Genomic DNA, 15,010 nt, shown 5'->3' on the forward strand with positions numbered 1-15,010 from the left:
TTGAGGGATCCTTAATCTATGCGTCACGTATATTTATTTCTCATATTTTCAAGTGTTTTTTTTACTAGAAGCATTGTTATCTAAAACAAGAAGGTACTTATTTAATCCAATTTGACCCAATTCCTATTTTGTGAACCAAATGCAGTTTTTCTTTCAGAATTTTACACATTATTTAGTATTTCTTTTTTTCCCATTATTACTACGGCAATTCAGGACGGTGATTGTGATTGGATAAAGTGCGTTATAAGATACACCTTCTTTCATTGTGCCACGCATGGTTGAGCCTTCTCATCTTCAATGTTGCGGCCTGTCGACAAAGACAAGGTTGATGGGCGTGGCCGGGCACAGGAGCGTCCTGGTGATGGGCTTGACGGGGGTGCTGGAGCTCGGATCCGGTCGCACTTCAAAGCGTGACATCAGCTTGGAGAGCACAGAGCAAATGAGTTCATCCAGTAAGACGTCATGGAATTCTAGATCCAGAAAGCTTACTTACCGCGGACATGAGCAGGTACATCTCCAGCTCGGCCACCCTCCGTCCTAGACAGGCTCGGACCCCGAATCCGAAAGGCACCGACCCGAACGGGTGCCACGGGTGGCGCTCGCCTTCGTCGCGGCGCATCCACCGATCGGGCAGGAAGCGATGCGGCTCGGGGAAGACGCTCTCGTCGTGGGAGACGGCGTAGTGGCAGAGATGGAATAACGTCTGTGGACGACAAGACAATAATCCAAATTTATTTGCGTAGGTAATGTCAAACAAGGTTTTATCTCAATTACATTTTAACGACAGTGTAAACCAAATGAATCCTTTATGTGAGATCTAAAGCCTTGTGCTCACCCTTTTAGGAAAGAGATGTTCTCCCACCACAATTTCGTCCTCTACATTGACGCGAGCATTTCCCGGCACGACTGGGTAGAGCCTGCCGGCATAATAATATTAATGAAAATAAATAAATATAGGAAAAGAAGCATAAAATCATGCTTTTACCGCAGCGTCTCCCTGACAACAGCCTTTAGGAAGGGCATTTGGGCGATGTCTTGACTTGTGGGCATACCGCGGGAGGGACTGTAAACACTTGAAACTTCTAGGTAGAGACGTTCCTGGATGGCAGGCTCCTGAGCCAGATGGTACAAAGCCCATGAGATGGTGTTGGAAGTCTGAGGAACAAAAAGAAAAAAGAATGTTTAATTAATTTTAGTTTATATATTTTTTTATTTAATTATTTATTTTGCATTGATTCTGTTTCATGATTGTTGTAATTATCAATACCAAAGAAAAAATGGATTACATCTAGAATCAACAATTGTTCCAAATGATGCACTCAAAATTCATAAATTCATATTACTCAAGTTACTGTAAACATAAATAAAGGTATGAAGTGCAATACATCTTTTGTTGAACATTATTATTGAGACAAATCATTTGATTTTGTGTTGCGAGTGGCTCTGACCGTATCGACTCCTGCCAGGAGGAGTTCAGTGATGCTTCCGAGGATCTCGGTGAGGCTCATCTTGTCACTGAGCAGTAGGTGACTTAGGTAGGCGCCCTCCACCTCCCCGTCTCCGTCTGCTCTCTCTTTATTCCTCTGAAGCTCCTCCAGCTTCTTCTGTACCAGCTCCTCGGCTAAAATACAAATTGTTTACACAGAAATCAGCCCAAGTGGTGGCCATCTTTTGAACACGTTTAAAGGCTATGAGTTTAGTCTGAGGAAAGTGACACAGTATTTGCATGATGGCTCTCTCTAGTTGTAATGGAATATATCATGACCTTTTTGTTCATTTGTCTGACAATATTGTTCCTTAAAGTATCATGATACAATTGTATTTTCTGATAGTTACCACTGTGATAGAGGAACAAATGGAAATAGGTTAAATGTGAAATAAATGTAGTATAGTTGCATTGCGAGGCAGATGAACTTTGTGCGTGGAGAGAGGTCGAGTCAGACTCTGGGGTGTATTGACCTGCAACAGGATCAAGACTTCAAATAATTCACATTTGTGTTCATTTGCTAATGTCAACTAGTTTTCTTTAGTGGACACTTAATCATTGACAACTAACTCGATGATAGGTGGCAAACAGAAGGAAAAGTTGAAATAGGTGGACCAGGGCAAGTATTATTTGGGAAGAAAAACAATTCCTGGATGTTTTATGAGCAGATTTTTTTTAAAATTAAACAAACAAAAACGAATTGTCACTGTAGGAATGAAACCTTTTTTAAAATGAATAATTTAAAATATATGTATATATATATTTGGAATTTACACATCTATATCAGTTTTGTATTGGTATATGTATTTCTACTATTCATTTTTGTTAGTTTATTTGATTGTTTAGTTTTTTTATTTGATTTTTCATACTTTATTTGATAACAAATGTTTTTATTGATAAGTTGTGCCGAAACCTATTGCATTTGAATTTTTTTCGTAAAATACAGTATTTAAAACAAATGTCAGTTTTCTAAATACAAATTAAAAACCTTTATAAGTCTATACTATCATGAGAGTTCTAAGGCTTCCATCTATGTTTAAATGCTCACACAAATATTGTCTAAGTAAATAAAGTGCTCCAAAAGTGTCATGTGTTTTGCTCACAGACTTTGAAGAGATGGTCCCAGACAGCCACAAACTTTTTCCAAAAGGGCAGATATGGCCAGTAGCGCTTGGGGAAAAGGATGACAACGGTAGACAGGCGAAACATTTCGCCCACCGACCAGATGAACTTGCGCGTCTCCTCGGGCAAGTCTCGCTCCAGGCAGCCCAGACGCGTCTCGAACACCACCGAGCAAATGCCTAACACAATAACATAATGCACTCGAATCAGAAAAAGAATGAACATTGCATGGCATGTTTGACATATAAATGCTAAAGTGTTACTTACTGTACCTTCGAAAGCAAACTTATAGAGTTCTCCGGTCAAGTCGTGAACCAGGCCATCGCCATTGATGTTGTTACCGCGCAACCAGCAGAGTCTCTCCATGAAATCGGCCACCACCAGGTTGATGGTGTCTGCGTACGAGGCCACGTGCTTTGGTTTTAGCATGCGAGGGTTGAGGATGCTGCGAATACGTTGCCAATTGTCACCCAACCTAGAAAGTCACAACAAGAAGAGTTAGTTCCATGCTGACATGCTAAAAACAATGCAAGTATTACATCACTTAGATTTAAATGTTGGAATATCCCAACTTGCTGCCTTCTTGCAGGCGCTACAGGACCATAACAGCCAAGACAAACACACTCAAGAACAGTTTCTTCCCATGAGTTGTTTTGTTGTTGTTATTAGTGCATTTTCCTACTTATTTATGTTGGAATTACTTATTATGTTGACTACTTATTTCACCCAACAATCCAAATCTTTTTTTCTGAAACTCAACATTCTCTGATTGTGAACTAATTTTCAACATTAACACTCTTTTTCTGTGTTCCCCTACATTTGCACTTTTATCGCTATGAAATTTCTCCCAATATTTTAATACCTGAAATAATATTTCAGTGTTGTTGCTGAATGCATGCGAAGAAAACGTCCCACTACAAGTCAGACCGGAAAAACCGAATGCCGGCGAAGGGATTGCTAAATGAGTGTGGGGGAGCCCCGTGGGTGGGCGCAAGTGTGAATGTGGCAAACACGGACTCTGTGAGTGGTCCGTGGGCTTGTTCGCGGAAGTCCCGGTAGTGTCGCCAATGAGGCATGTCGGTGCGGACCGGCAGTCGGCCTTCCTGGCGCAGAACCTGCTCGATGAGCTCGGCGCTGGCCACGTTCACCACCACCAGGGGTCCGTACGTAGACTTCCACAGGGGCCCGTACAGCTTCTTGTGCTCGATCTGAAAGCACAAATGATCATTTAAAAGATTACAATATATATCAGGCTTTTCAATAATACTTTATAACACTGCACTACTATATGCATTTTTTTATTCACTTTTCATAAAAAAAACATGTATAATATTGTAATGCATGCAATATAATGTACTTTCTGTCTTTTCTTCTATTAAATACCCATTTGGCTGACATGATGGTAGTTTTTTTTTGCTCTCCAATCAGGGTTGAGGGATATAGAAATCTTGGTATTTTTATTTTGGACAATTTTGACCATAATTTTACCTGCTATTGCCCACAATAGACATCCAATCCATTGTAACTGAAAGCACTGGCAATACATGATCATTCATCAATGCCAGACAATGTGTTGTGGTAGTTAGTAATAGAAGAATATGTTTTATAATGAAAAAAAAAACACCAATTGACAGCAATAGACTACCAATCCACTTGATGTTGGGATAGACCAGCACCCAACTATCGCTGCCAGGCCAACCATCCCAGTCAAAATAGATTGGACGGCTCTAGGCAGTGAGTTCAAAATCCCTCACAGAAAGATATACTGCAAAAGCAAAATTGCCCAAATAGAAAAATGTCAATATTATCTGTGAGCTGCTATTTAAAATACATATTTAAAGAAAATTTATACACCCGTTTGTATAGCCACTGTAATTTACCATAACAAGGGGAGGTAGGAAGTTGCAGAGCGTTAACAACCACATAAAATAGAAATGCATGAGCCTGATATGCTTCACTTACTTGCATCTGTTGAGTCGTATTGAAGTATCCTTTGACAAAGAGCCAATTTAGCGTGTTGAGGAAGCTCGGTCCTCCCAGCTCGTCCATGCTCTTCACCCGCACCGCACCGGTGTAGGTGGACCTTTTTCGGGGGCGGCAGCGGCCAAGCTCGGCCGTCACCTCCGCCTTCATCCCGGTTTCAATCCAGTGTCGGTTGCGGGTGGTCCGCCAACCGAACCTGCACGCAACATTGGTGAACATCTTGTGCCCCTTTCCCTTCTGGAGAGGGGCTTGTTGATCGGCTCTTTTTCTAGTTTGCAAATGGCGCAGAGGGCATGGGAAAATATGCGGACTTTGAAACGGAACGACCCACTTTGCACAATGCTGGCATGAAGAAACACGTTACGAAGATTCCTGATTTCGGAAGGAGGAACTCTTCATTAGTCGAAGCCAAAAACAATCAAAATCACTCACTCACCAGAATGACGCAGTTAGCATTTGAACCTATAAAAGATTAAAGAATACCACAGGAGTACAGAATGTACACTTGAAAGGGCTGTCATTTACATAACAAGGTATATTACTCATTTATGTGGTTATATTCTTGACTGTTGACTATTCTCTGACTACTTATTTAATAATTATAGTAAAATATTATAGTTCAATTCAAGTCAAATGTGTGTCCACTAGTTTTTTTGTCGTAAAAATGCTCATAATTGAATATTTTAATAAATTCACAACAAAACAACTTGTTTTCAAAGGGATGCTTGAAATTAATGGAATTCAATGATCATATGTGACCTACGACAGACTGGCAACCGAAATCAGCTGGGATAAGCTCCAGCACCCCGCGAACCTCACAAAGACAAACAGTGTTGGAAATGAATGAATACAGAATTATTCTCATTAAATTCAAATGAAATGTTAGACAGGTACTAAAACAAGATGCAACACAATACTGCCATCAGTTGGAGAACTCAAATTACTACACAACTAAATCTGAATTGACACAAATAGTTTGAGGCTCAAAACTAGGTGACCCAACTAAGACTTATTAATTATTAAGTAAAGTCTCACAGTTTCCATTTAATGTTTACACATGGGTTGGTTGGATACAGTGTACTTCACTTGTTCTACTGGTTGAAAAAAACATGATCTGACCTGGAAGCAGTGGCCCGTTGGTGCGAGTGGTTAACACGTCAGCCTCATGGCTCAGGGGCCCTGGTTTCGAATCCAGGTCATTTCACCTGTGTGGAACTTGCATGTTCTCTCTGGGTACTCCAGTTTCCTCCCTCATCCCAAAAAACATGCTGGTAAGGTGATTGGATTCACTAAATCCCCCTAGTGCCCAACAATCAGCTGACCACCTATGGCTCAGAGACAGCTGGGGTTACCTTTAGCACCCCCTGCGACCCTATTGAGGATAAAGCAGATCAAAAGATGAGATGTAGATATTTATATCTATCGCCATCGCTTGATTGACGCAGGGGCAAAATGTGATGTGGGTACTTTTTTTTAGTATAACGGCAATTCACAAATTGGCTACAGCAAATAAATTTAAAAAATGAATAAATAATTAAAACTAAAAATGAACTCTAGTTACTAAGTGGACTTAATATGGGGGCCCACTTGGCTTATCCCTTCAGATATATCTGAGATGTCCCAGTGGAATATTATTATTATTATTATTATTATAAAAACGATATTTTTTTTACTCAATTCCCATTGCTTGTTTTTTACAACTTTTAACTCCTTACCTCCACGATCCAATCACGACGATTTATTTCAAAAATTGGCAGGCAAATCCTCCAATCATGAAAGTTCCACTACCAGCTCGGGGCATAGTATATATATATTTTTTTATAAACCTAACGCAGTTAAGCAGTAGGCAAGTATTTTTATAGCATAATATCGTCAAAGTGAGTTGATTTAAGTAGATTTTAAGCGAGAACACTGTTAAGTGCACGTTTTATACGATCAAGAAGATTAAATTGTGGAATTCACATGCAACGTCGTAATATGATGGAAAACAACCAAATCCAGGTAAAAAAAAATAAATAAAAAATGAAATGCATGGGAAAAGAAAATGGAAAACTATTTTTTTAAAAACGCTGTTGCAATAAACCCCTGTTGCATGTGCATTTCTGTTGTTGGATGCAAAACTGGTGAGTATATGCATTGTTTTTAAGTACTTCGACAACACCAAGTCAGATTTTGATGGTCAGCCATTTTCGATGGCAAATTGTTGAAACGGATTGAATTAGTGTTTGTCAGCTGTGCTTTTGCACACGATGCACTCTAGTTTAAGAGTAAAAACTTGTCATGTTTAACATTGTCATTTTTTACTTAATTACACTGTTGTCAGGATCGACACACATTTCACTTAACCAAGCCCAGTTCTCCACAAATCAGGCCTACCAGACAATGCAATACAATAATGCATTGACATTGACTCCCATACGTTTTGCAATAATATAAAATTAAGAGCAAAGGGTAGTTTAAGCACTTCTCTTTGTGCTGTAAAAAAACATCTTAATTCATAGAAGATTGTATTGGCCTAAAAACAAACTATGAACCAACAAAAACAATTGACTCAGGACAGCATTGCACTCTTAAAAGAGATGTGTTCATTCATTTATTCATTTTCTGAACCACTTCATCCTCACTTTCTTGTTTTTTAATTAGATTGGGGTCGTCACTGTGCATTGCTATTTCTTCTCAGGTGCCAAGTAAGAAGCCTTTGGAGACACTGGAAAAGTGGCTTCAAAAAAACAATATAAAGCTAACACAAGTAAATGGACAGCGCAAATATGGAGGACCACCAAGTGGTGAGAAAATGAACATTTCCTTCTAGATTCTACATACAACTCGGATGTCAAACCTTTCCCTACTTTTTTTTCTTCATTTCTATGAAAGTGTGGAATGGTCCGGAACCTGGATCCAACTGTGAAGTTTTTATCACCCAAATTCCTCGAGAGACCTACGAAGACAAACTGATTCCTCTTTTCAGTTCCGTGGGGCCACTTTGGGAGTTTCGACTGATGATGAACTTCAGTGGGCACAACCGCGGTTTTGCCTATGCAAAATACGGATCAGCGGAGGTTGCTCAAGAAGCAATACACCAGCTACACGGTCACATGCTGCAGCCCGGCGTGCGCATAACTGTGTTCCGTAGCACGGAGAAAAGGCAGCTTTGCATCACTGAGTTGCCAATGATCATCCAAAAAGATCAGCTTCTTAAGGTAATCCAGCTGCTGTTTTTTTTAACTCATAACTCCCAGAGTCGTTGTTTTTTTACACTTTAAAATTTACCCATGGTTAGGAATATAGTTCATATGCAGAGTTATTTTTGACAGCATTCTTAATTTGCATTTACTCTTTTTGATGAAAATAATTATAAGCCACACCCCCACATACTCTGACCAGTGTGGTTTGGCTCCTCCCCCTCCTGCGTGCTTGTCACAATTCTCAATTTCCCACTGCATATTTCTCCACTGCTGTGTAAAATCCATTCATTCATTTTCTGAACCACTTCATCCTCACTAGGGTTGCAGTGTGGTGCTGGAGCCTATCCCAGTCATAGTCATGAAAAAAAGAAACAATTTCCTTTATGTTAACGAAAGGAACATTGTTTGCAGGTAAAATTAACAATATGTTAAATTTAACACAAACAAATAAGTTTTGTTTTCTATCCGCCAGGTGCTGCGCAGAATGACAGAAGGTGTTGAGAGGATTTATGTGAAGGGTCAATCCCAAAGAGAGACTTCGTTGGCTGTTGTCGACTTCACATCTCACTATGCTGCTTCTATGGCTAAGAGGGTGCTTGTGGAAGGTGGGTCAATTACAGTTACTGGGCATCCAATCATGGTTGGAAGTGAACAAATACTGTAAAAGATTGACGGCGATAGGCATACAATGCATGTTAACTGAAACATTTCAATGTCTTAGTTAAAATATGTTTGATATTTCACCTGCTGTGCCCTTTCTGGCTCTCCTTCCCTTGTGTGACCCAGATGTTTGTTTTTGTCATCAGCAATCGGTTTGTGTATTTCAACCCCGTGTTTGTGTGTGTCCGTGTGGAAGTGTTTTCTCTCTTTGTTTTGTCGCCATTTCTCAGTTATTTTTGTTGTTTTTCCCCATTTTATTGCTTGTAAGGTTATTTTGTAATGATATTTTCTTCTGGGTTCCACACCCCTCCGTACCCGGTGCTAATCATATCAATAAGCAGGCCTGCATGGCCCGCAGGCTGTAGTTTGGACACCCCTGGTGTCTACCACTGAAGAACTGATAAGATGTTGCTTTTGTATATCGAGAACGTTTTCTATCCTTTTGCTTTTTAATGGACACTTTTTATTTTCTTTCCAGCATTTAGAAAGCAGTATGGCTTAAACATCTCAGTCAACTGGCACTCCCAAATGCAAGCACATCCGAATAAAATACTCTTTCGCTTGGACAACTCGCGGGGTTCAGGCCCACGTCAACCCCAGCGACCGCCTCGGCTCGCTCGGGCTACAATCTCCAGAGCCGCGGGTCCAACTCCAAATCCCTGCGCAGTGTCCTCTGCTCTCTCATCCCTGGAGAATATTTGCGCTGTGACTGGAATCGGTGGACCGCAGTTTGAGTTCTTCTATAGCCATTCTTGCTGCGAAGGATACTTAAACTTCATCTACAAGGTTTGTATCCCAGACGTACGTGCCGTCTTCCCAGGGGTGCTGGTGCTCTGGCCCGGACCCACCAAAGAAGCCACGCTGGAAAATGCGAGAGAAATGGCAGCACAGCACGTCTTGCAGTATTTAAAGACTTTGTAATTTTGATTGGAAGTCGTCCAGACTCTCCTTGCAGTTTTTTGTGCAGTGGTTTGATATTCTTAATCATGTTTTCTAAGTATTTTACAAATCATTCTTGTTTGTTATACTATGCATGTTGTTATTAATACTCTTTATAATTGAGTGATTTGATTGGTTTGTTTGTTTAAAAAAAATAAACGAAGAAATGTTCTTGTCTTTCATTCATTCATCTTCCGTACAAGGTTTGTGGGGGATGCTGGAGCTGATCCCAGTGTACTTTGAGCGAATGGTAGACCACACGTTAAACTGGTCGCCACACAGAAAGACAGACACGCCCAATCATATCAGCACCGAGCAAGAATCGACGTCATGCTTGTCCGAACTGAACTAAATAAAACATGCATCTGAAGTTCATTGTTGTAAAATGTAAATAATCAGATGTAGAACTATTTTGATATTTTAACAAAAGTTATTAACAGAAATCCCTGAGAAATTCCATCTCTGCCACACTGTGTTTTTTGTTTGCTGTATTCCATTCACGTGGATTCCCACTAATTGACTAATGAGTCTCATTCAGGTCAAGAGTACATTGGCGAGTGGGCTGGACACAAATGTGGACACTGCTTGTATTCATCATCTGATACAATTTTAGTTACAAACATTGAGAGCAAGTCCGAGTGAGAGAAAGTTCCAAAAAATGGGTGCCAATTTGACTCTGTGCTGCTGTCACTTCTTCGTCAAGTACAACCGGGAGAAGAAAAAATCACTCCTGCGGTGAGCCGCTACTGTGCGGGTTTACAAATCCAAATCAAGCAGCTTCATTTAATTTACCATGTCTTCACTTTCCAGCATGAACAGTGGCCAAACTTCAAATACAACCAAGACCCTGAAGGAGCTTTCTGGTGAGTCCAGTGACACAGAGGAGGAGAACCAATTTGGGCAGGAGCTCACTTCAAGGTCTCCACGGACCACAGCACAAAACCAGGGGACAAATAAATACGTCTCCTCACCTCGGAGAAGGGAATCGAACCGAGAACTTCAGGCTTTCATCAGCATGAGGAATCAGGTTGACCAGGCAACAGAGGTAGGACCTTTCAATGGTGGACTGCAAGACTTTCAATAACCCTCATAATAATTATCACTACCCCTTATGGCAGTGCTTCAAGTGGGACGGGGCGGCTAAAATTCAGGCCTGGTGTTGTTTATTATCATTATTATTATCATGAAACTCAAAAGTAGGAGTGTGTATTGCCCATATCTGGTGATATGATTCATATCGCTATTCAATGGCCACGATTGGGATTAATCCTGATACTACACTTTAAGATGATTATTGCATTTTTTATTATACCCCTTTGGAAAAAAGTATTCAAAATGGCCATAAAAGTACATTTATTTCTTAAACCTCATATAGCACTTAAGTAAAAATGTTTTATGTTTTAACAACAGTGTATAGTTTTTTTTTGTTTTTAGTCCACAGGTGCTTAAATGCAGAATTCTAAATATGAAGAAAAAAAACATCTTAAAAGAATGTATGGCATTCAATAGTAATCATAATTTCCACATGCTTGTCAACTTATGAATTTACTGAGGGGGGGGGGGGGGGGGGTTCTACAACCAGGATTTCTGGAGAAACCCAGCATACCCATTGAGGTTTTTTTTTTATGGTTTCACAGCTATTGTTGAGATATTTATATATGGGAACATTTAATGTTTCAAAAACAAGATTAGTTCAAAACTGCAGCCACACATTGGCAATAAAAGAATCATAGTTCAACCAAACACACTGTGCTTAGTGAGCAGTGCATGTGACAACTTTCAGATTCGCATAATAATATGATGGAACAAATTAAACACTTAAATCATGTTCCTTTTAGATAAATAGGCTAATATCTTATTAGGCTTGGACGTTTAAAAAAAACATCTAGGGTGGAACGTTAGACGCTTCTTTTATTGTTGCCCATAATGAGCAGTGTAACTGAATACAATGTTTACATTAATTAATCATATGAAATGAGTGCTGTCAAAAGTACATCAAAATTCAAATGTTAATTGTAATTGCTTTGAATTAACTCAAGTATAAGCCTTTTCATAATTATCCTCACAACAAGCAATGTAATTGGAAAACGATCATTTACACCTAATTTACAATATTTCTAATCATTCCAATGTATTTTACATGATATTCTCACCCAAGGAATGGGAACAACTTAATTTTGACATCCACACTCTATGCTACGCCAAACGAGAAGTGAGAGCCAGATGGAGAAAAATTCTGCTGCAATTAGGTGAAACACACTCTTACTGTGCTTGGGTCCTCCTCACTTCCTTCAAAAAATAAGAACACACTCCCGAACTACTAATAAATAGGTTATTTCTCTCCTTGCAGGTTATCAGTCTGAAGTTGATGCACTGTTGTATGTTAACAAACAAAATTACGTGAATCGTGACCAAGAGAGCCTCACTACTGCTACTGCACTCTTAACCCAGTTGTTGGAAAACTCTTGCCTGTTTCCTCCAGGAACAGGACATCGGACCAGATATCTCTATGTCATGGTACACTGATCCCCTAACACAAATACTTCCTATCCTAATCCTTATGCAGTTGAGTGTATGAAGCATGGGGACTTTCTTCTTTTTCCATTTCTATTTTAGGATCGCCTGGTATCCCTGGACAGCGCCGAAGAGTTTGTCAATCTGGCGATGGAAAAATATCCAAAGGCTTAGATTACAAAAAAAATGTCAATGGCAGTTTAACATGAGCATCAATGCCAGCCTTAGCACTTGTAATGGATGTATATAACTGTCAATGGCACTGAATGAGTTCAAGGTGCCATGAAAGTGACTTCATAATGATGGTAGTCCATATTTTGGACATAAATCTATCCAGAAAAGTGACAGCATACTTTTCAACTCTGCCAATTGCTCCCCTTCTTTATTAATGATTGCAATTCCCCTTATTAATATTTACTCACATAGGGCGTACTTAAAGGTCTAGTATGCACAAAATTTAAAATTTTGTAGATGTCACTGTATGATGCTGACAGCTTGACTGTCTGGGTAAATTGCTTGCTGACGTGCTATATTTATATGTGAAAACCCTTCTGAAGGTCAATTGACTTTGTCTTTCTGCTTTCAACGTTATTAATATGATAAAAACAAAACTGCTGCCTGTTTGTCTTCCTGTGTGTCTGCTGGGAGAAACACAATTATTGCTTTGCTTGCTGTTTTGTTGTTTTAACACCTCTAATTGCAAATCACTGTCATCATCCCAAACTAATGGGCCAAGGTGTGAAGCAACAACAGTAAATGGTGGAACAAAACCTCAAAGGACATCCTGCAGAGGAAAGCAAAGTGTGCTGCAAAATAAACATTTGTTTCATTAAGAATTAAAGGTATTTGGAATACAACCAAATGCTCCTCTTCATTTTTATATTCATAAAGTGTGTGTGTGTGTATGTGTCATCATTTACCTTCAACCTGCACATGGGACTAAAGATGGAAATTAGTTGAATTATTAAATAAATCACACTCAAGCTGGATCATAGCTCAATGCAAAATCCTTAGTATGTATCACAGGTCAGTTTGAGATGGAGGAAAGACCTTTTGAAACCAAGATCAGTTTTGAGTTATTTTCCCCCATATGTTATGACAACCTTTTATTCCACTGACCATAAAATTCAACAGCTAATTGACACTGAATTTCAATTGTTCTGACCAAGTATCAACTGAATGTAGTATTCTTTTGGGCTATTTTTGACTCTTACTGTGGTCAGCCTCACAATTCTGGCATCCTCGGTTCAAAAGCAGGTCGGTCCACCTGTGTGGAGTTTGCATGTTCTCCCTGGACATGCGTGGGTTTCCTACGGGTACTCCGTTTTCCTCCCACATTCAAAAGACATGCACGGTAGGCTGTTTGGACACTCTAATTTGCCCGGAAGTATGAGTGTGAACATGAATGGTTGCCTGTATCCACGTGACCTGCGAGTGGCTGGTCACCGGTTCGGGGTCTCCCGCGCCTCGTGCCCGAAAGTCAGCTGGGATGGGCTACACCACCCACCCTAACTACTCTAGGGTAGGGCAGCCATCATGACGTCGACCTTTGGCAGGATTGACCAATGACGATTGCTTGGGGAGGGTACTAGAAAAGTATAAATGAGATAGACAGGAGAGAGGTTTCGACAGAACCCTCTGACGCCTCCATCTCCCCCATGTTCGCCGAGGGTCAATTAGATCTATGCTTCCCACAGCAAGGCAACATTTCCTGCAGAAAGCCCTTAACTGATGATCGACTCTACTTTGTGGTATTTTCTCTCACCTCTGTTGTTACAGTGCTGCTCAATCTTTTGGTCATTGTCTCCTTGTTGCACTTCAGGCACGTATAATTCATTTTCAATTCAAGGTGGTGCGTGACTTGATTTTACATTGTTTTGAATGTTGTCTTGTTTTTGTAGGCAGCTGCACACTCCCACCAATTACCTCCTCCTCTCTTTGGCGGTCAGCGACTACCTGGTTGGCTTGGAGATAATACCAGTAGAAATGTACAAGCTGACTTTTTGCTGGTATCTTGGTGATCATTTGTGTTCTCTGTATAACTATACAGTTCTTATTATAACATCCGCATCAATTGGAAACATGTTGCTGATATCGATTGACCGTTATATGGCGATTTGTGATCCTCTGCACTATAACACCAAAGTGACTGTGAAAAGAATTCATTGTTGTGTTTCTCTGTGTTGGATCTTATCTATTGCTTACTGTGGATTTATATTTTCTAGTGAGCTGAGCTACCCTGAAAAGTCAAAATCCTGTAATGGAGAGTGTGTCATTTTTTTAGATCACCAGAAAGGAGTGTTGGATATGATCGTGACTTTCATCCTTCCACTGAGCATAATTATCACGCTGTATACCAGAGTGTTTGTCGTTGCCGTGTCTCAGGCACGGGCCATGCGTACTCATGTTATGCATGGCAAACAGCAAAGAGCAAAGAGATCTGAATTGAAGGCTGCCAGAATGCTTGGCTTTCTTGTTCTCATATTCATGTTTTGCTTCTGTCCATATTTTGTTGTAAGTTTAACTTCTAATGATCCAAATGATATCGCAAATATTACCACCATATATTTGTACCTTGTAAATTCTTTGTTGAACCCATTGATATATGCCTTCTTTTACCCTTGTTTTAGAAATGCTTTTAAGCACATTGTCACTCTTCGAATACTGCAGCCTGGATCCTGTGATTTCAACACACTGTAAATGTGCACTCCAATCTTTATTATGGGGGGGAAAGTGTTTAATCTCTGAATCTGTGAATGTGCTTGTCTTACAGCAGTTTACTAGATACATTTTACTGTCAATGAATGTTCTCATTCAGGTTCATTTGTTGTTGAAGCTGGACTTAACAATTATTACTGCACACTAAAAAATATAACTTTGTTTGCATGATTAAATATTGTGATAAAATTGTCCAGGGTCAACTTGATCATGTGTATAATGTGTTTGTAAGTCTTAACAGCTCTAGTAAAGTCATCAAGCCAAGTGGTATCCACTTAATTTTCATCATCAACATCATACATGCATATATATAAATATATATGCATTTTCCATCCCACTTATGCTCACATGGGCCGCAGGGGCGCTGGAGCCTGTCCCAGTCAAATAGGGTCACACTCATAAA

At 39.9% G+C, this 15,010-nt stretch overlaps 4 protein-coding genes across 4 annotated transcripts; 3 read left to right on the plus strand and 1 right to left on the minus strand.

Annotated features, from left to right (window-relative positions):
* cyp27a3 (cytochrome P450 family 27 subfamily A member 3) lies at positions 1–5,093 on the minus strand. Its single transcript, XM_077727662.1, has 9 exons — positions 4,571–5,093; positions 3,626–3,816; positions 2,881–3,083; positions 2,590–2,787; positions 1,449–1,621; positions 986–1,155; positions 836–917; positions 494–703; positions 1–420 (listed from the first exon to the last, which is right to left on the minus strand). The coding sequence occupies exons 1-9, from the start codon at positions 4,808–4,810 to the stop codon at positions 295–297; spliced, it is 1,593 nt and encodes a 530-aa protein (XP_077583788.1). The 5' UTR covers positions 4,811–5,093; the 3' UTR covers positions 1–294.
* A 1,254-nt stretch (positions 5,094–6,347) lies between these two features.
* Positions 6,348–9,546, plus strand: LOC144204249 (dead end protein 1-like). The gene is made up of 5 exons (XM_077728117.1): positions 6,348–6,592; positions 7,272–7,377; positions 7,466–7,791; positions 8,249–8,381; positions 8,915–9,546. The coding sequence occupies exons 1-5, from the start codon at positions 6,554–6,556 to the stop codon at positions 9,355–9,357; spliced, it is 1,047 nt and encodes a 348-aa protein (XP_077584243.1). The 5' UTR covers positions 6,348–6,553; the 3' UTR covers positions 9,358–9,546.
* Positions 9,547–9,960: 414 nt separating this feature from the next.
* On the plus strand, positions 9,961–12,692 carry LOC144204180 (melanoregulin). Its single transcript, XM_077727986.1, has 5 exons — positions 9,961–10,110; positions 10,186–10,420; positions 11,534–11,624; positions 11,726–11,892; positions 11,992–12,692. The coding sequence occupies exons 1-5, from the start codon at positions 10,034–10,036 to the stop codon at positions 12,061–12,063; spliced, it is 642 nt and encodes a 213-aa protein (XP_077584112.1). The 5' UTR covers positions 9,961–10,033; the 3' UTR covers positions 12,064–12,692.
* An 855-nt stretch (positions 12,693–13,547) lies between these two features.
* On the plus strand, positions 13,548–14,589 carry LOC144204179 (trace amine-associated receptor 13c-like). The gene is made up of 2 exons (XM_077727985.1): positions 13,548–13,711; positions 13,791–14,589. Exons 1-2 carry the CDS (start codon positions 13,548–13,550, stop codon positions 14,587–14,589), a joined length of 963 nt encoding a protein of 320 aa, XP_077584111.1.
* Positions 14,590–15,010: the final 421 nt, after the last annotated feature.

The sequence above is a fragment of the Stigmatopora nigra genome, chromosome 11 (genome assembly GCF_051989575.1).
Source record: "Stigmatopora nigra isolate UIUO_SnigA chromosome 11, RoL_Snig_1.1, whole genome shotgun sequence".
NCBI classification, from domain to species: domain Eukaryota; kingdom Metazoa; phylum Chordata; class Actinopteri; order Syngnathiformes; family Syngnathidae; genus Stigmatopora; species Stigmatopora nigra.